The 22,005-nt window shown below is 45.5% G+C and overlaps 1 protein-coding gene across 2 annotated transcripts in view; it reads right to left on the bottom strand.

The window, feature by feature from the left end:
* Positions 1-1,115: 1,115 nt before the first annotated feature.
* Positions 1,116-22,005, bottom strand: part of LOC138471908 (lipocalin-like) — a 52,565-nt gene continuing 31,675 nt past the window's right edge. The window contains exons 3-7 of one of the 2 annotated variants that reach the window (XM_069609776.1): positions 17,079-17,155; positions 16,274-16,387; positions 16,065-16,166; positions 3,005-3,044; positions 1,116-1,308 (exon numbers count right to left, since the gene is read on the bottom strand). In XM_069609776.1, coding sequence (XP_069465877.1) covers positions 3,022-3,044; positions 16,065-16,166; positions 16,274-16,387; positions 17,079-17,155 — 316 coding nt within the window. In that variant the 3' untranslated portion in view covers positions 1,116-1,308; positions 3,005-3,021. The remainder of the gene's footprint in view (positions 1,309-3,004; positions 3,045-16,064; positions 16,167-16,273; positions 16,388-17,078; positions 17,156-22,005) is intronic. The other variant, XM_069609775.1, reaches the window with a different exon arrangement.

The raw sequence follows: 22,005 nt of genomic DNA, 5'->3' as shown, positions 1-22,005 counted from the left end.
CTTCTGACTCAGGGTAGTGATGGGAGGGTTAGCTGTGGAAGACAAGGCGGACCTCCATCACTGCATCAAAGAAATTATACGCCAACCCGTCTACCTCCACAGCAGATAGGGTAGGATGGCCTAGAAGGGAATAGAGAGAAAGAGGAGATAAAAATTGTGCGGGATAGCGAAGCAGGCATGGTGGGCAGGGTAGGCCCAGAAGCACCACCACTGGAGGATGTGCTCCGCATGCATGCATGTTCTTTAGGGCCGAACATCCCATCCCACTACATCATGGCTCATGACCTTTCATGCTATTTCAGCTCTGTAGTCGTGTCAGACCATCTCATAGTTGGCTTCCTCCACGTTTGAGCACGCACCTTTGTGAACAAATGGTTGTTTAGTGGATTTTGCAAACTGTGATTGCGAGAAATGGTCCTGACACGTGAATTCCCCCACAAGCCAAGTCTAGCACTGCTGCTGTCTACACTATGCAGTTTATAGTGCCAAGTCCACAGCCCTTCATCCTCCACCTGTTCCCATCTGTAGAGATAGAGTCTTCTATTTCAGAGATGAATAAATAGCACCAACACCACGTCTTGACCATTGGCTGTGAATGTACTGGTAAAGAGGTGGTAAGATAGATGATATGTTCCTTGTTGAAGCCTGAAGTCTTTGGGGTGTAGAAATAGTGGGATGCCGGTGGCAGAGAAGCTCCTTGTGCCCTAACACAGGGAGCAGAGGGGGGGTTGTGAAGGCTGGCCTTGGGTTGCACCAACTGCATAAGGAGCACTTCCGGTCCTGGATTGCTTAACTCATTGAAGCACAGCTTCCTGGCGCTCTCTTACACCCTGAATCCCTGAGCTGAATGTCCTTCCACCAGAAAATCCCTATGGGCAAGAAGTACAATTTTGGGGTGGATCTGAAAGCCAAATTGCACATCTATGTTTGGGGTGCGAGTTTCCCCCCTCCCAAAATTGTCTCATTCAGTCCCTACTTATTAGGCAGGACCCTTTCACACCCAGAAGAGCTATCTTTCCGAGTCGTGGCACTGCTGTAGTTCACCCGCGTAGCAAAGGTCAATTATTAATCTGCACACTTCAAAGGGCAGCAAAATAAGCAAACTAGTCAATAAGTAACTTTTGTCTTTCACAATTTTATTGGATAAAAGATAAGGTAATCAAGACGTCCCTTTCCAGGATCTCCTGGCGCAATGTTGTCGCTTCTGCGTCTGGCTCTTTTATAGCCGGGGTCCGACACTTTAGTTAGGCTTCGGCCTGCTGTAGTTTCGCTGCATGTAGACATCTGACGTTGCCCCGTGTCCGAAAACTGGAAGAGAAAGCAATAGTTAATACTCAGAACGTGCGTTTCTTTTGGGATGGATCGTTCTTCATTTCACAAATACAAGGAAAATATTAGGCGCAAGTCTGTCTTGCCAGACATCCATTGCTTTATTGTGCTTTGGCCGAACTCTATCGTTTGGACCCAATACGCGGCCTTTTATCATCATGTTGTGGGAAGTCGGCTTAGTGAGCTGCGGTATCCAATGAAACGTGGGAGGGCTCGTTGAAGTAGGCCGAGCTTTGCAACGGAAAGCTTTGGGGCATTATTCCAGGAACTTTGCACCAGTGAAAGTGCAATTAATGTGTGTGTGAGTTCAGGAGGACTCTGTCTCTACTGGTATCTCAAGGAGGCCCTTTTCGGGTGAGCGGTTAGGATTTTTACACCCTCCTCTCTTTGGTAATGTCTGTTGAGTAAGCAATGCTTAGTCGCTGGCACCTGCAGAAATGCAAAGCTCAAGGGACCATTCCAGCATTGGTTCTCAGGGGGAGGGAAGGCTGGGAAGCAAAGAGCTCATACAACGCAGAGCTCTCAAGTTTCCCAGGTCATATGTGAGAAGTCACCCGTCCCTATTTTTTCTTGGGATTCTGGTAGTATCACTGCATTTAAATTGGGGAAAAAAACGACAAGTCCCAGAATTCAAATTAAAAAAACAGGACTGGATGACCTTCTTATGCATGAAAGGGGAAGCTTGACCTCTTTATACCGGCCCAATAACAAGAATGAAAGCTCCATTCCCAAATGTAACAACTAATGGTTGCTGGTGATATATCACTCAGAATACTGCTGCTGCCCACAACATTTAAGAAACATGCGTTGAAATAATTATATACAATAGATTGAATAATTTAAAAGTAAATAGAACCGATTAAAATTACGTATATGAAACACTTCACAAAAATGTAGAAAAATAAACTCTATAACTACATTACTAAAATACAAACAGAAAACAATGCTTTATGTAGATTAGATAAGGGCATACAAAGTGTCCCAAAGTCTTCAACTGCTTGGTATTCCAGTTTATTGTCTGGTATTTAAGTTAGCAGAAACAGCCAACACGTGTTTCGACTAAAAACTCTTTCAAGGCAAATGTTTTTTTCTATAGTTTATCAATAAGTAGATTGGAGCGTTCCTTTGAAGTATTCAATGGAGCTTTCCTTTGAAGTAAGTATTAAATGATATGGATAAGGCTAAAGCCAGCCCCATCCCCCTCATTGGAGTCAAAGATTTGGTGAGGTGTCCTGTATGGAGTCACTTCACGGCTGCTCCGTGTGTCTGCCTCTAGCAGCAACCGTGAAGTGGACAATTATTGTGAACTTTACTGGCCGAGCACAAGTGGTTTTTTCACCTTTGACTAGTATATGTAGTGGTATCAGGGTTAACCACATACTACTCACCACGCAGCTGGCACACAATACTCCTATCTCCCCAGAGCACTAGGACACAAGTCTATACCTGTTTCAGGTTTCTTAGATAAGGACATAGGTCATGTACCTGGGAAGGTATACACACATGATTACATATAACTTTTAAATCCACTGAAATAGTGGTCTATATACAACATCTATTATAAAGCCAGTTTCTCTTTATAATGACTGGGATTTCCAGACACGGCAAGAGCAGGTGTGGTAATGAGTGAGAGCGCTGGGAGCAAATGTTTCATAGCATGAAGACAGGAACTTACAAATCGCACTCACCTCTTTAGGCCTCGTTTATGCATCGATCTGTGGAAGAAAAGAGCAAATAGGGGTTGGATCATACATGTGTAAGTTACAGACACACCAAAGTTAACTATGCAACGATCGGGTGGGGGGTGGGGCTGGCAGGCGGAGGGGGGCACTTTTTATTGAAGGCTCGATAAGATCCTTCATCCTGAACTTTTAGGAGGATAATCTCTTTCCCAACTTTTACAGGCTTGCAATTTGCGTGCAGCGTTTAACCCAACCTGTAAGCTGGAACTAATTGCATTGGAGCACCAGCAGCCTGTAGGCCTTGTTTGGACATTACCACCCATTGCCTGCTCGTGGCCATGTTCATCCCTATGGTCATTCCCTCTGACTACCTGCTCCTCGCTGCCCAAAACACACCCTGGAATCTTTCTGAGCCATCTACATCATGCATATGAAACTGTGCTGTACAAGGGATTAATTCCCGCTGTAAATGAGCGACCTTATGTAATAAAAACGTGTTAACCAAGTGTGACAAATAACCACTTCATTTATATGCAATTTGTATATCCTTGCATCTATTACTTGCACTGAAATTCTGTAAAAAAGAAGCATTGACAAAGCCAATAGTTTTGTCTTGTGTGTAGGCATTAGATAGGCACATGACAGGCACTGACACGGTATGCCCAAGCAGTTTCCAGTGGTTGGCAACTTATGGCCACATCGTATCTTTAATGACAGTGCCTGGAAAATGCATTTCTCATGCCTACGCAGAATCTAAAACTTGAAGGTCTTTACAGAACAGAGTTTCCAGTTACTCAGCTCCATGGTTCAGGTTCCCAAAAGATCTCTGAATCAGAGTCATGAACCCACTGAGCTACCTTATGGCCAATACCCACATTTGGTCTATTTAGGCTCAAGCTTGGTCAGACCAATTGTCTTTTCTACATCCTCTGGCCCCCGAAAGCTATACCTTGGGTCAAAAGCGCTGCATATTGTGGACAACGGAAATAAGTGTATGTTTGTCTCCTCCCCCTCATACACCTTCCCTTCAACTTCAAAGAAGAAAGGCCATTGAAGGATCCTTTCCCTGGACCTTTCGCCCACCAGAGAAGGAGGCCCGTGTAATGCAGCAGTAACTTGCAAGGTTTTCACTGGTGTCTAATATTCTAATGCAGATGGGATGGTAGATTTTACCTTATCCATTTGAAATAAGTAAGCAAAGTTGCAAAATTTGCATGATCCAAATCAGTTATTCAAATCTTAGCAGGTAGACTGAAAATCAGGGGAGGAGACACCAGTCCAAGATGGCCGTGTTATATTTAGCTCTGTGTCTGCCAGGGGAGGGGCAAGCCATTGCCCAACCATTATGCTCGTTTATTCCGAGGGAGCAAGGTGGTGCCTTTGGGAATGTGCCGAGCATTGATGGCTGTGTTCATGGAGCTCCGCTCTGACTGGAGAGGGATTTTTGCACCCCTGCGTATCACAACAGTGAGGCTCGGCTCGGTTCAGGCGGGCCTCACTAAATGGAAGGGGAGGAGGCGGATGCTGCGTGGCCCCTGCTGGTGAAAGGTGCTGCCCACTGCAGAGGTTGAGGATGGGGTTGCAGTGCTCTCTTGGTCATGAGGAGAGCGGGCCCCATGCATCGACTGGCATGGAGGTCAAGAGGGCCTACACGCTCTTTGCCCTCCTCCAGGGCTGTGAGCGGGGTCGATATGCACCAGTGGTCGCGGGGATGGCCCGGGCGTTCCTTGCCTTTGTGGAGTGCTTTGACATTGGGCAACCACAACAACTGAGCCGGCAAGGTTGAAGCGTGAAGGGCGGCACTTAGCAGGCCGTACTGTCATCCTGTGTTTGTGTATGAGCTTGGCGCAGGGTCTGAAATATCAAGTGAAGTGTGAGGGCATTGATTGTTGGAGTGGCCACTTTCATATTACAGCAGGTCAGGTCTAGGCAGCAACGTAGGACGAGGTTCATGACGCCACAAACTGTGGAACTATTGCTATTCGCAGACTCCCGTGTGATGTGAGCGCTCTCTAGCCAAACTTGGATCGCAGCTGATAAGCTGTTGGTTTTGGATCACAGCGGGGGTCGTGGGCCTCACCAGAGGTCGATGATGAAATTTGCAGTGGGAGGAGGTCTAATTCTACTCCCACTGCTCATTCAACTGGGGGAGCTCCTTTAAGGATATCTCACCGTGGTTACTGTGGGGCAGGCTGGATGGCCAAACGGCAGGCCAAGCTGTCCTTTTCACATTTAGAGCTTCCATCAACGGAGAGATCTGGGGCCCGGTACCTGGCTCCAGTCACAGTAGCAAAGACAAGATGGCTGCTAAGGGTGGCGAATCTCCGAGTGGAGAGGGTGGTGATTCCCCATGCCCGGTGGTGGATGTGCATACTATACTGTCCCTTTGATTCTTTAGTAAGCTGGACAATGTGGCTGTTAAAATGGATCGCATGCAGCAGCACATAGTGAAAGAGAGTGGTGGGATATCAGAGGCTGAGCACTGCATTGGAAAGCTTGAGGATGCTAGTGCAGAGATGCGCCAGACCCTCCATTCGCTGCAGCAGAAGTGAAGGGAGTTTGAGAGAAGAACAAAGATTTAGAGGCGAGGTCTTGGGGTAATAATATTTGTGTGATGGGGATTCCTGAGTCAGTCCCACAGCAAAAGATGGAAATCTTCATGGAAGGCTTTATAAGGGAAGTACTGACAGACATCCCGCTGTCCCTCATTTTTTGGTGGATGGAGAGGGCACACCGCGTGTCACAGCTGGTTCTGAAGCCTGGCCAAAATCCACACCCGGTGATAGCCCACTTATGAACTATCGAGACAGAGATGCTACTCTTCGAAGGACTCATACCAGGGCCCTGGTATTTCCTTTTGTCCTGACTTGACCCCAACAGTGCAGAAGGCCTGCATATCCATTGTTGCTGTGAAATACCAGTTGCGTGAGTGGGGCCTTCAGTATGCTATGTTGTACCCTTCGAGAGGTTCACTGTAATAAGGCTAATTTCTTTATGGATCCAAAGGAAGTGCTTTCCTTCTTGGAGTCTATGCCCAAGTGATGAATCAGAACTTGGAGTGGTCTAGAGTGAGTGGCTGATATGAATCCGTGTTTATTATATCATTGGTGGGCTACAGGTCCTCCTTGTTGACATCGCTAGGGGGTATAAGTATTTACATGTTGTTTATTGGGGTATTCCTGCTGTGCTGAGTTCCAGAGGGTGTGTTTATAGATAAGAAGGTAATAGTAGAGTCCATTCTGGTCTGGTTTCAAGTTCCATTCGGGTGCGGCCTCTCCCCCTGACTACATGTGTGGCAGGGTGGTGATCTTGGTGTCTGTGTTGTTACCTGTTTTTGCTGGTGTTGGGGTGTTCCGAAAAGGGGTTGTGGGATGTCACTGCAAGTGGGGTTTGGTGGTGGGGGCAGAGGGGTGGAATCTATCATTTGTAAAATGTGGTTCTCATCATGGTGGAAAGTGTTTGAGAACATCAGATTGTATGGCTGTGGGAGGAGTGTTGTGAAGTGGAGTACATTTTACTACGATTATGGGATCAATGGAGAGACTACCTGACACGTGTACTCTTATCAGCTGGAATGTGAGGGGGCTGAACAACCAGGCTAAGTTGCACAACGTTATTGCATATTGTGAGCATGGGGCCAAAACAATAGTGATTCAAGAGACATATTTACTAGGTTGTGCCAATGAGGCTGTAGCAAGATCTTGGGCGGTGCAAGGTTTTACACCTCTTTTACCATCGTATTCATTGTGGCTTATCACGCTCATAGATAAATAAGTCCCTGGTGTTCCGAGTGCTGCCCCATGAACAGGACGCTGAGGGCAGATTTGTTATAGTCTCGGTGGTATTGGCTCGTAACAGGTGACATTTGTTAATATTTATGGCCCTAATGTTGATGACCCAATATTCTATAAAAATATGCAAGACAAGTGGCATTCTCTCATACCCATTTGGTGCTTGCTGGAGATTTCTACACTATATTAGACGTTGACTTGGATAGGTCCACGACTGGCTCGAGAGTACCATGTCAGGCTGCTAGGGAAACACGGAAGACCTGGGGTTACTGGAGGACATTGAATCCAGGGACTACTCGTTCTACTGTTCGGTCCACGATATGAGGTCCTGAATCGATTATATCCTAGTAGGTCCTGACTTAGTGCATGCTATTAGGAATGCTCCCTCCTCTCTATAATGTTGGATCATTCCCTGGTGTTCTGGAAATCTGGGTTGGAAGGTCTAGTAATATATATATACCCCATTGGTGTTTTAAGGTGCAAGCTTTGCTTTATGTGGTATTTTAAGGTGAAATATTGGAAATTATCAACTCGTTTTTTGCGACGAATGTGGGATCTGTGTCCTCTATGGGAACTGTATGGGATACGTTTACGGTCTACCTGCGTGGATGCTGTATCACTTAAGAAAATTGTGTTCTTAAGGAAATACATAGGCAACTAGCGGGATTAGTAGCAGAATTGAAATACTTACAACAGGAGGCTGAGCGAGCTCCGCATGGGAGTACCTTTTCTGCGATAAAAACGGCACTGTATAAATTCAGGATGGAGGCAGACTGGGAAGTGAGGTTCCTTGCTGCTCCTCAGATGGCACGCAAAGATGGGGAGGAGGGCAAGACGAAGAGACACTTGGCTAATTTGCTATGTGTTGAAGGGGACTGGTACACATTGCCGTGGTTAGATTGCAAGATGGGTCCTTGCAGTCAGAACCTGATTTAATTCTAGACGAGTTTAAAAGCTTCTATGAGAAATTATATGTGGGATGTGAGGCTCCTGACAGGGAAGCATTGGCCTTATTTTTATTAGATGTTCTGCTAGCAACCCTTGACAGTGCAGCCAAAGGCGTGCTGGCCGCATTTATTCCCACAGAAGATATCCTGGCAGCAATCAAGGACCTTCCCTCTTCCAAGGCGCTGGGCTCAGATGGTATCATGGACGTGTTTGGATACAATGTTGCAGGGCACCTATTAGACATATGGCAGGAGGCACTGCAGTCGGGTTGTCTCCCCCTCACGATCCAGGAGGGTATTATCTCGCTAATCCTGAAACCGGGCAAGGATCCCACGCATTGCGCTTCCTATAGGCCAATCTCTTTAATAAATCTTGACACCAAAATGTTCGCTAAAATACTGGCTGACAAACTACTTCCATACATGTCGTCAAATGTGCATTTGGATCTGTCTGGATTTGTTCTGGGACAAATCGACCCTGAGGTGCAAGCTCTAGGGGCACTGTTAGATATGGAAAAGGCATTTGATTCAGTGTTGTGGTGGGAGTATCTTTTTTTGTCCTGGAGAGTTAGGGGTACCACGTTATTTTCTGAAATGTGTAAAATTGCATTACACTAATGTCACAGCTCGAAGTTGTCTGTTTAGTAAATGTTCTGCCTCGTTACCTTTGGGACGTGGCACCTGACAAGGGTGCCCTGTTGTCACTGCTCCGGTTTGCGGTTACTATGGAGCCACTGGTGGTCTGCTTGCATTTACTACATCGGCAGCGGGTTCTAGTGCTTGGGGGGTATACAGGAACTAGTCTCACTTCATGCTGACAATATTGTTCTGAATATTAAGGAGCCTGAATGTACTCGACCCCCTTACTCAGGAGACAAAACTTCAGTAACGCTTGAGGGCCTGTAGTTAAATTGGAGCAGGTCTATTTTGTTTCCTTTGACAGAGGGTAAATGAAAACTGCAAGGAACATGAGCTTTCAGATGGGAACAGACATTAGTATTATATTTGGGCACAAAGGTCAGTAGAAGTTGGACTACTCTGTTAGGAGACAACCATATGGAACAATTTAAGAGAAAGATACCACTTTCCCTAATGTGTCATAAAGCTATCATGAAAATGATTATACTTCCTAAACTATTATATTTCTTTCTAAATATGCCAGTGTGGCCTGGGGCAAAACATTTTAAAGACCTCAGATCACTGTTGGTGAGGCTTGCCTGGTATCCGAAAATAACTAGAGTTAAATGGGAGACTTTGAGTAGGCCTTATGACCAAGTGTGGTTAAATACTCCTACCATGGAACTATATTATTTGGTGGCTCAGGTCTGGTTTGCATTCATCCCTATTCTCTACAGGGTGCCCTGGTGACAGGGAAGGCAGACGGCCAGAGAAAATGTTATCCTGTGTCATGCACACTCATGGCATGGGGGAGACCGAGTAGGCGACTTCTCTAAAAGTGCTGCCTCTTGGATGGAGTCTTTTCTGGTCCCCTGTGTAACCATGGTTGCCATAGAAGGTGTTCAAGCATTCCCTGTCCACCAGACCTCTCGGGTCCCAGAGGGAGCATGCCCCCCACCTGCCCTTTTCAATCTTTATACCAGGCCCTTCCTAGACCTTCTGGACAATATGGTTGTCCGTTAATCAAACTACGTGGATGACACCCAGGTCCTGATGGAACTTTCAGGCGATTACCTCAGGGATACTCGGGTGAATAAAATCTTTGCCTCAATCCAACCCTGGATGATTACAAATTCATTAGCTATTAACAAGAACAAGACTGAGCTACTGATTATAGGCTCTGAACCAAGGTTAAAGAATTGGACGCCTCCTACAAATATTTCTGCATTGCTGGATGTTCAGTTCCAGTCCCCCCGACCCCCATGTTAAAACCTTGGGAGTATTCCTCGATTCACAGCTCACCTTCAATAAACACACTGCACATCTGTGATCCTCATGTGCCTACTTGAGTTCCATTCTCAGTCAAATTCGCCCTTATACATCTGAGAGGAATAGAGCAGTGATCACTTCTGCATTGGTCAACTCCAAGTTAGACTATTGCAATGGTCTCTTGACTGGCATATCTGCCACCAATATCAACAAACTGCAAATCTCTCAGAATGGAGCCGTTCAGGCAGTGTGCGGCTTGGGCAAGTTCCATCACGCCTCTGAAGCAAGACGTGGCCTACACTGGCTTCCAGTGATAAACGGGATGCTCCATTACACTCTGCCCTTAACTCATAAATGCCTCAATGGATCTGCCCTTAAATATCTAGCAGCCCGGCTTCACAGGACACCTGTCAAGAGAGTCATGCGCTCTAATAATACACACCTTCTAGCCCTTGCACGGTATAAACTCCAGAAACATGGGGGTGCCAGCTTTGACTGCTGGGCCCCTCGATCATGGAACGAACTTTCTCTGACACTAAGATCTATCCCTTGCCTGACTCATTTCAAGAAAGCATTAAAAAATGTGCCTTTTTTGATAAAGGTGTAGACTAGCCCCTGTCACTGTGATACTTCTTTCTGACAGCCACGACCTCCCTCTGCTTCCTCCTGATGATTTTGTGTGTGTTTTGTCGGTCTTCTTTTCTGTACACTCTGAGGCCCCCAGGCGTGTGGTGCTATATAACAAATAAAGTTGCGTATGATACAGAGAAGGTACACACCGGAATTGACAATATGGGAGTTTCAGGGGCTGGAGCGAACATGTGGTATGACAATATGCACATCTTGTTCGCTGCTGGGGATTAATCATATGTTTGATCTTTTTCTGGATGGGGTATTTGTCTCTTTGGAACAAGTTGAGGTGAAGTTGGGTTGTGATTTCAGGTTAGCATTCAGATATTTCCGACTCCGAGCAGCTTTTTGTACCTGGTCCCTTGAATGTCCAAAACTGGCCACTTTCCCTCTCCTAAAATGTATTATTAATTAACCTAATTCGAAAAGGGTGGTCTCCATTGTCTACCAAAGGGTGTGTGGGGCTACTGCTGGTGCAGTTATCCCTTGAAGGGTGAATTGGGGTCGGATGTTGGGTTTGAGATAAACGACAAGCTCTGGAATGTAGCTACACGCAAAGGGTCGCTGTCAATACAAGATTCAAATTACTACAACCCCGTGGTCTGACAACATACACCAGATATGTCGCTGAAAACAGGAATGTGCGCCTCCACTCGTGTTTTGTGACTAAGCGCGGTCACACTTCCCCCATCGTTACTCGCTACTCGTAATGCCCACCTCCAGACGCCCCATTATGGGCAACTTTGTTCCAATCAGCCATGCCACTCTCTCTGCATACCATCCCACATGTAAGGCTAATAGACTTAGCCAAGCTGCTCATGATGCTGCCGCGATTACCCGTTCTCCACCAGCAATGTGGCCACTCCACGCTGAGGCTCTGTTGCTTCCTGCAGCTGCTCCGTACAACCTCTCCTCCATGATATGCTCTCCGCAAGCTCCCTCGCAACCCGCTGACACTAAAGATACTGCACCGCCCACAGCGTCACTGCCGGCCGCCAAAGCCGCAACAAACTTGAGGAAGCATCAAGAGGCAATTCATAACATTCACACTCGTGACCCTCAACCTCTGGAAACGTTCAAGCTGAAATACAAACTACCACACATCCTGCCCCACCAGGTACGTTGCTTGATGCACTAGTGTCACCCTCCCAGACACGTTTAACTAAGGTTGCTGATGGTTTAATGCCTATTGTGATTATGCTGTCCATAACGCCATTGATCACTGAATAATGATATTGTTGCCACCCATACAATTGTTGATGTTGATGTTGATGCTGCTTTGCCGCCCACTACCCCACTGTCCACTGTGATGAATGAACATGTTGTCACTAGGCCTGCCAACCAGCCAGCAATGGGTGCCTTGCCTGTTGATAGTAGCGAAGCACCGCCCAATCAATCCCTGCTCACACTCTTGATGTGCACGACATGACCACAAGTGACCATTTGGATCTCCTCTTTCTTTGTGAGACATGGTTACAGGACTCCTCTGGCCCTGCCCTTTCCCTGGCCATCCCTAGTGGTTATACTATCTTTAGGCAAGATCGAGTCGGCCTAAGGGGTGGAGGTGTTTGCGTTATTGCCAGAGATACGCTTAACATCAGGAGAATTCAAGGTGACCTAGGCCATAACTCCGAATATCTCCAGCTGAAACATAAGGTCTCGCCCACTTCCACCATTGCCTTCCATCTTGTGTATCGCCCTCCAGGCCCCTCCACCGACTTCCAAGATGCCCTTATACACGCGCTATCAGACAACTTCAAATAAACTTCCAAATTGGTGTTACTGGGTGACCTCAATCTCGGCCAGAATGACAATAATGATGCACACGCATCTGCTCTACAAAAAGCACTAACCACACTGGGATTTATCCAAGCCATTACCAAGCCTACTCACGTGAAAGGACGCACATTGGACTGGATAGCTTACCATAATTGTCCCATTCTCGCCCCGGACATATCCACCATCCCTTGGTCTGACCACTTCTGCATCAAACTAGACATCACCACCACTACTGGCTCCACTAAAACCAATATCACATTACCAGCACCTCTTTCTAGAAGCTCGCGGAAGCTAACTAAAGATAATCTTCTCCCACATCTCCTAACACCAGCCCTCCAGCCACCAGCCACCATTTCCTAATGATCCAGTCCACCTGGCTAACGCCTTTAATCAGGTCATCACTCTTGCAGTTGACACCATAGCGCCTCTTATCCATAAAAAGGCTAAGAAAACCAATCATTCCAATGCATGGTTCACTCAAGAACTAATGGATTTATGCTCAAATAAAAGGGCATCGCTTGCCATTTGGAAGAAAAACCCTAATGAAAAAACCAAAGCAGCCTTCAGGGCCATTACTAGAGACTACAAAGCAGCCATCACACAGGCCAAAGCTGCCTCCTGCAATACTAGGATCAACAACGCTAAGTCTGAGACGAAGGAAATCTTTGCAATCTTCAGGGAATTGGAGACTCCCACAACCCCTCCATCCATAAGTCATGGTGCGATACTATTCAAACTGCCATGCTAGATAAACTGGACTTTGCATTCCAAAATTCTAGCTCACCAAAAAGCCTTATTCGCTCTTCTAGACACCTGTCCTACTCCTCCCCGCACACCATCTGCTTGTAAGGAGGTACCAACATTTGAATACTCAGACATGAGCGAAACAAAGTCATTGCCCATATCAGGTCTATCAAACCTTCCAACTGTAAAGGGGATGCGTGCCCAGCACACATCATTAAGGAATGTACCCTGGCCCTCGCCCCATTCATCAGCACTTTCATTAATTCATCCTTCCATTCTGCGGAAAGGTCCCAAATTCACTGAAGGAAGCCTGGGTTCGACCGCTCCTAAAAAACAAAACAAAAAAAATATATATATCTAATCCCTTGACCCACTGGTCCCGGGGAACAACAGACCCATCTCCACTGTCACCTTCCTGCTAAATATTTTGGACAAAGCAACCTACCTGCAAGTTCAAACATTCTTGGAAGATAACCAACTCCTGGGATTGCGCCAGTCTGGCTTCCGCCCACGGCATGGCACGGAATCGGCACTACTTGATCTTAAAAATCAAAAATCGATGACCTGCGAGACGTAGGTAAGCCGGCTCTCCTTCTTCTAGACCTCTCAGCAGCATTTGATCTGGTTGATCACAAAACATTATGTCATCATCTGTCCTCCACGGCCAACTTCTCCCCGAAGGCCTGTGAGTGGATATCATCTTTCCTCAAAGAAAGAGTGATGAAGGTGTCCTCTGATACCTCTAGTGCCAACCCCAGTCCAATCAAATGTGGGGTCCCACAAGGATCGTGCATCGCCCCAACTCTTTACAACCTCTTTACCAGGCCCTTGTTCCAAATCCTCGACGCCATGGGCATTTCATATATCAATTATGCAGATGACATCCAGGTGCTCATCCCACTGACGGGTGTCTATCCTACTGACTTGACTTGAACACCCTCAACCTCAAGTACTCCACAATTCAATCTTGGATGGCTGAAAACTGGCTTTGTCTCAACAGTGAGAAAACTGAACTCCTGCTAATTGGATCCACAGCCACATTGGGTAAATTGAACAAGCAGTACTGTTCATTCACAATAGATAACCTACCCATCACTGTGTCTCAATCAATCAAGACATTGGACATGTATCTTGAACCTAGCCTGACCATGGAGAGGCAGGTTAATGCCATCAAGTCCTCAGCAGCCTATCATTCCAAACTGATCAATGCAGTTAGGCCATTGGTATCACAAGAGAACTACATCACCATTGCAAGGCCATCATTGGGTCCAGGCCTGACTATTGCAATGCCCCCTTTGTTGGAACGTCCCAAAATAATCTGGCTAAACTCCAACTACCTCAGAATAATGCCCTAAGGGCCGCAACTGGTATCTCACGTAGGGAATCACATCTCTGGGGTCAGAAGGCAGGTGCACTGGCTACCTGTCTAGGAAAGGATTGTATTTAAAACGCTGGCTCTCACACATAAATGCCTCCATAGATTATCACCCATCTACCTAGCTCAAAGGATCAAACAAACATCTTCTAGACCGTCCAGGACTGCATATGCCAATCGCATAATTGTCCCTCCTAAATGGAGAGTGCGGGCCGGTGGTTCCAGCTTCCCAACCATGGCAGCGACATACTGGAATACCCTCCCAGCCCCCCAGTCCAAATCAGACTGATCGAATCTCATGCAGCCTTCCGCAAGGCTTTAAAAATGAGGCTCTTTGTATGATTGTCTCCCCCTTCAAGCTTGCACTGTGTATTCTGCCTACTATTGTTCGCATACTATGTACTGTATCTTGTAATGTAACCTGTGAACATGTCCACTAACTCACTGTAACTAAGCAAATTGTATCAACCCTGAGCCGCTCTCCTGTAACCCTGAAGCAAGCCTGCATACATTTTCTTACAGCGCCTCGATGCCCATGGGCTGTAGTGCCCTATACAAATCCAAAATAAAAGATCCTGCATAGAGCATATATATCCCCTTCAAGACATCTGAAATGTGATGGTGCAGCTGACGGTAAATGCCCTAGATGTAAAGAGAATGATGCTGGGTTCCTGCGTATGATTTGGGTGTGTCCAAAACTTTCCACATTCTGGGAACAAGTCGTAGATGTAACGGGCCAGATCATGACTGACCAGGAAGTCCCTCGTGAAGTGTTGTGCTGTTTGCTTGGGTGGATGCCAGGCATCTCTAAGGGACCTAGAAAGCTAGTTTCTATTTGCATGCTACTGACTAAGAGATGTATATTGATGCTTTGGTTCCACCGACTCCGCCCATGATGATTAAGTGGCTGTCGGATCTGACGTGGTGCTGGAACTCAGAATTGGGGGTACTGCTCATTATTATCATCGGTGAGATCTAGGTCTAGTAATATCTAACCATCTCAGTCCCTTCTTAGGAAGAGCATCACAGCGGTTGAACATTAATGCAAATATGTTGGTGTTTGCATGTGATGGGTGAAAGGCTGCCATATTGTGTATCGAAATCTTTGTCGATGAGTATCTTGCAAATGATGATTAGCGTTAAGTGAAGAACTACAGTAATTCCAGGTCATGCCCTGAAGTTGAAAAGGGTGGAATCTGATGTTTATGATTGCATTTTGCCATGTTTGGAAACCTATGTGGTATACATGTCCCATTTGTACTGCCCATCATTGAAGCAAATCTTCATACATAAAGTTTAAAATAAATAAATAAAAATCAGGGTAAAGAAATGTGCACTTTAGCAATTCCACATACAGATGCATTCGAATTGGAATGGCAGTAATGGTTTCGTTCAGATGCATGTGTCCCAGCGTTGGACATTGCAAAAGGGGACGGAGAACATATTCTGATTTGCACATTTAAAAGTAAGCCCCAATTAGAAATGTTTGAAGGGAAAGCATTCCAGAGAGGATATCTCCATTGAGCTACACGCTCTTGTCCTTCCATTGACGAGAGGCTGGGCATCAGAACCAATCCCTGAGATTTGGGCTGGAAATTGTTGGCTGAATGAGGTCGTAGTCACTTGCAAAGCGCAATGTGGCCCTGCAAGAGTTACCAGGATAGCGCATGAAAGTGGGGTGATTGATGGTTGGGAGCACCGACTCTTACAATGCTATTTTTGGCACCAAAGTAGTGCTGCAAGATCACGCTGATTTAGTCCCGTTATCTTGGGGGTGGAGGGGTATAAATCAGTGAAGCGATGGAAGAACACAGGGCTCAATGGAGCACTAAAAGGCTGCACGGGTGAGCCCCCAGTAACCTGAAGGGCACTGTGCTCCGATTATCGGCCATGTTGTTACCTGTGTGCGGCAATATGAGGATACTGCTCTGCGGAAGGCCCTGCTCCAGGGAGAACTGTTGGAATTTCTGCACCAGTTCAGGCCTCAGGTTCTTCTCTCTCCCTGCAAGCAAAAACAAAAAAAGCAGCATCAGACCCATGTGCAAATACGGAAAGAGTGCTACCATTAGCCACACACGGAAGGACGTGCAATCATTCTTTAGGACCTACCATACAGGGTCACCATGGTCGAAACCTCAGTTCCCTTGGTCTTGCGGTTCAGCACCAAAGCGTATTCAACATAGTTGGTTTCAGTGATGATGATGTCATGCTCACTCGACCAGCCTGGGGAGTACATATGTACAAGTAAAAACATCTGACATTAACACAGGAGCATAAAAGGGCTGCCCAATCACCTTCTGGCTACACCTACATAGTGCACTTGTCTTGGAAAGGCGTAAAGCTCAAGTAATTGGAAAGAAGTACCACTGGAAAACCGCAACCATGCCACCCATTAGAAGACAGTCCACTCTACCCTGTAACAGTATAGCAAACATCTCCTGCACCTGGAGAATGGACTCCTGCTGTACCCTACAAGAGGACTCACATTGTAACTATGGAGCAAGCCCACTCTGTACTTAGATGGTGTGCTTCTTCTGAACTCTGCCAACCAATGGCCATGTGCACGTACGGTGAGATGCAGCTCTAGCTGTGCAATGATCTTGCCCTATAACCAGGCAATATGATCTTCCCGCAGTAAGCTCTAACTGTACCCATGCAGCAGGTTGCTCCTGTACCTGTGAGATGATGCCCACGGCTTGGCGCGGAGCACCTCCTGTACATGTGCAGAAAGATCCTCCTTACCTGGGTCAGAGCAGTTACCCGTCATTAGTGAATTACTATACCAAGCCGAGGGTTCTCCCGATTAATTAATGTTTAGGTAGTGGCTTGGCAGGGAACACTGTGACCCCAAAAGGGGAATCTGAAAACTCACTCTCTGTCCCCACTCTACTGCCCACTGACTGCCAGGACTTACGTGCACTGGTTGCTCGGAAACGGCCTGGCTGCTCCGTCTTGAAGAAGGTCATGCTTTTCTGCTCACAATCGTTGGATCTGAAAGAGAAGCAATTGGGGGGGGTCGGGTGGGGGGAACAAAACAAACCAGTGAAGAGTGAGAGTTTGTAGGTGGTCACGTGATGATTTAGCACTCAGCCCTCAAGGCAGAAGTAGGCCATCTTAAGTTTGGGGTAGTATCTTTGAATCCCAGCTGTTCCTCTTCCCCCCTCCAGATGCTCATTGTCCTCCAGCTCCTCTTCCCCTCACTCCTCTCCTTGAGCACCGCCTCATCTTTCTTCTCCTTCACCTCCTAATCCCATCCTCATTCTTCTCTGTTCTCCTCCATTCTCAGTGTTGCCCGCCACATATTCTTTATACCCACAGAGTCAGAAATCGAGAGACCGGACACTATACCTGTAAACTGTTCAAAACTCAAAGCCAGAGCCATTGCAGAGTCCGATGCAACGGTGCATCAACAACAGTTAAGCCAAAGGTATATCACCAGGTACATTATCTCTCTCCAGATGTTGAGTATGTGCTGTACTGAGTGTGTTCAGTGCTTAAAATAAAAAAGGGGCTTCCATTTTCCTTTTGGTTCTTGAATTTGACGGATACTCCAATGCAGGATGTAGGGACCCCTACTGAAAAAGTTATAACACAGAACCAAGATAACACATGAACACTACGCATGGGACCAAAGCAGTCATATTGCATCATGGAAGGCCTAGCTGGGACTGCTCATTGTCACTCTCTTTGTAAAAATGGAGTTTAATAGGCTGGGCCAAGGATAAAAGATTAATATTGGAAAACGTGAGAGCCATTACAGGGCACCAGCTGCTAAGGGATCATATCATGGAGCAAACACTTGCCTTCCGATCAATATTGGTCAAACTGGGCAAGTAGGGTTTGACTCCCATTGTGAAGCCGGTTGGAAATATTCCTGCTCATCACTGTCAGTGGCTGGAAGGAATTTGGGTCTCCCTCGCAAGTTAGCTGCATTGAAGCTACATATTTCTTCAATAATACATTGTTAGCTGAATGTGACCGCAACATCTTTGGCATAGTAAACTGGTCACTAATGGTTGGGCTCAACCCATCCGACTGGCAGAAGTCAACTCAAAACGATCTGCGACTGTTATGATGCTGCCACCTTCCACACTTGCTTGATGGAGACCTTTCCTGCGCCCTCCCATTTTGCAACTCTTTGTGTAGGTCTTTAGGAACCTTATAAACAGCATTCACAGACTGCTACTTCTACCGCCTGTTCTCCAGGTGAGGCTGCAGGTACCTTACGTCACATTGGTCTGTGGGATGGAATCAATAGCATTCTGTAAAGAACTATTGAAAGATCAGCTCTGGATTCACTTTTAGGACTTATATCAAGAGAGCTAAAATGGATCCATGTCAAATATCTAAGATAAAAATATAGCCATCACTAATAGAGGGCAGAATAGAGTTAGGTCAATGATTGGACTCCTACTAAATACTATCAAGCTTATACCAGCATAAAATACTCCTATCTATGCATGATGCATTTCATGCAAAGTATTTATTTTCTTTAGAATATCATCAAATTTATGATTAAGTAACAGTATAATGTCCTGCAACTTGTCTCTATTTTTCTTTTCATTTATTTTTAACCGATCACCCAAACAACAGATTCAGATTTCAGGAAATGATTTACAGGGCTTTTATTAGGGGGAAAATGGGGTGAGGGTTGGATAACGGAACCTGAAGACAAGGAGTAAAGACTGGACTCAAGTTCTCGTTTGTCTGTGTTCCTCTAAAAAGTTAAAGTTGGCTAGGGGTTGTGTTGTCGAGAAGCACAGCTCTATATCTTTATTATGTAAGGAAGAGTCTTATACACTGAAATACCTTTCCTGTCCAGTTTAAAATAAACTCTGCAGGAACACCATAAGAAACGTGCCTGCGGTTTGCGGGTGCATTTTGGTTGGTAGTGTGGAGTGAATGGGTACTAGAATGCTGGGATGCTTCTTGTCCCTGTTGCCCCTTGTGTTGGTATCCTTTAGAAAGCTCAAACTCGAGTTAATATGGTAGATGCTATTTTTCCACCAGCCTAATGTATCATTTAGGCAGGTGCGTTTTTATTGCATTGAATTTCTGTTTATGAGGTGCCAACAACAAAGCTGTTGAGCCTTATGTTGTGATCCACACATTTCCCCATCAATGTGGAAACACTCCCAGCTATTGAATTCAATGTGAGGGCATGGGAGGTGGGGAAAATCACACCTCCCATTGAGTCCCAATGGTTGGATGGAGTACATTTGTGAGAAGGTACATTCGGTCTGTGGAGATGGTTGTAGAAGTTGTTGTGTGTCCAGGACATTTGTGTAGGGATAAACGAGATGAGGGTGGGTGGGTAGGAGTGGGGAGGGGGGGTTGTGGCACATGTGTGTGTGTGGGTGTAAATGTTAGCTTGAACACTAGTGTATTAAACCTGCATAGTAACACAACTTCAGTTCATCAAAGTGGTCATAAGTCTTTTTACTATATCGATGCTTAATGTAACCCTTTGAAAACACGTATGCAGCATTCAAAGGTATTCAATAGGTATATGAGCCTTATTCAAGTACTCTGACAGATTTACAGCACGTTTTACGATGGTGACGGCATTATCTCAGAGCCCACTGTAATTTGACACAGAGTATTTAAATGCCCAAATACTTTGTAAACAGCCTTCAATAGGGAAATACGCGTGCAAGGTAAGGTTTGCAAATGCACAATATTATGTTAAGCATGGACATAGTAGAAAGACTTGTTCACTGAGATGGTCGAACGTCTTTCTACTATGTCTAAGCTGAATGCAACTTGCATATATGTTCATGTACCATGCTGTACATGGGCAAATGCTAGCATGTTGTGGCAAAGCCATCACAGGAATGTTCTTACTGGAGCAATTGCTGATTCGTGCAATATCCCACTGTTATTGTTGAGGGTCCCAAAGACTCTTAAGAAATATCTTGGAATACCTGAATAGGAATTGCCAACCTGTTATATAGTTAGGCCTCTGGGATATGAATATTTTACAATATCAAGGTAAGAATGTTTATGAAGTAATACTCTGGAGGTACTTTTCTTGATCTGAATACTAGCTTATATTTGGAGGCACATTGCAATGTGGCGTGGGGAGCATTATTTGATGCACACAAAGTGTTGCGGCTTGATGTGTTGTCATATGAGGCAACGGTGTAGAAGGGTTGGGTGCAGCGTGATGTAATAGAGTACATTCAATAAAATACAAATACAAATACATGCCATCATCTGATGGCATTGAGCACTGTGAATGGTCCTACTGAGATGGGACGTTTGTTTTTTCAAAGTAATGCAGTCTATCTACAGCAACACTTAAATTCGGCCTAAACATAAGGCGAGCCAGTGGGTAGAAGTGCTTGGATTAACTTCAGTCTCGGACACTTAGCAAAAAATATTGCATTTTTAATGCGATCATTTGCGATGGATGATGTTGTTATGACCCATTGGTATTACATCGTTTATATTTTATGAGCTGGCTGATTCTAAACTACATTGGATGCTGCCACTTACCTTCTGGTTTTAAAAGTTATCTGCAGCATACAAATCCATGAATTTAATTACCTACCTAATGATCTACCCAGAACTCGTATGCATTGTGGGATGTTTTTACCCATGCAGCCAAGCCCTACCATAAAACTGTGCAGTACTGGCATGGAAAACATCATGATGGCCAGAACTCCCCAGAGAGTGCACAGGGAAAACATGAAGAATAGGCTGCCACCCATTTTTGCCTATGTTGTGAGCACAGGAGGGCACTGCCTAAAACTACCATTGGGCTACACACACAGTAGCCTGAAACCATTGGGAATGGCAATGCTGATTGCCAAAAAGCAACTCGGAACTGTGGGGAATTCATTTTCTTAATCCCAAAAATGGTTGCATCACCGGTACTCACCACTTTCAGAAAGCTGGCGTTTTAAAACCACCAGACTTTTGTGTAAAACTGAACAAATGAAACAAAACCAGACTAAGGAAAGACTTGCTAAGAGGTGGATACAATGTAAAACTATATTCTGAAATGACTTGAAGGAAGTAATTATTTAATGTATAGGTAAAAATTGTCAGTTTGATTTGAATGTAGAAAACTGGGAACAAAAAGTGACATTTAGCTGAAACCTGGCTTAATGAAACTGAATTCTGCCTGACAACTAACCCCGACAGGAGTTGAAACTGGATCAACAGCCACTCTTCCGAGGCCTAGCTGCATCCTGCTGCCCCTTGCCAAAAGGAGTTGACACCTCTGATTAGATTAGGGGTTGAGCACCTGGGAACTGGAAGGGACCGAACAATGCAACTTCCTTGACTCAGGCAAATGTTATATTGGGGGCGTCGTAAAATAGCTTCCTCTTGGGAGGAACTGGGGGGCAGCTGTGCCTCTGTGAACAAGCTGGCTTGGGGGAAGTGGATAAACCAGTTATTCCACCATGTGATGTGGGAAGCCACACCCCTTTTTGACCAGGGCATAATTTTAAAAAAGATGGATAATTCATAGTACGGACTTGTCAGAATTATATAAGTAATACCATTATTCTTGTGATTTTTCGGTGCACATTTTAAGAGGCGTTAGGACCCTGTGGTGTATTCTGGGGGGTTGCTAGCGGAAAATAGGGTCTTACTCCAAATGTCTGCATGTTAAAAATCTGACACTTCATCAATTAATGTCCATACTCCTTGCGCACATGTGTGTAATTTTGGGTAAATGTCCGATATTGCAAAACCAGTTAAAAAGCGCAAAATGTTGTCATTTTTGAATGCAAGCCCCCAGGAAGATCAGAGGCGGACAAGCATGGACCATAAGGAATATATAATGTGTACACGTAATTTCAACAAATTGTGTATCTGGGAAAGATGTA

The sequence above is a fragment of the Ambystoma mexicanum genome, chromosome 8, assembly GCF_040938575.1.
Source record: "Ambystoma mexicanum isolate Mex_15411 chromosome 8, UKY_AmexF1_1, whole genome shotgun sequence".
NCBI classification, from domain to species: domain Eukaryota; kingdom Metazoa; phylum Chordata; class Amphibia; order Caudata; family Ambystomatidae; genus Ambystoma; species Ambystoma mexicanum.
This window is presented reverse-complemented; position numbering and strand designations above follow the sequence as displayed.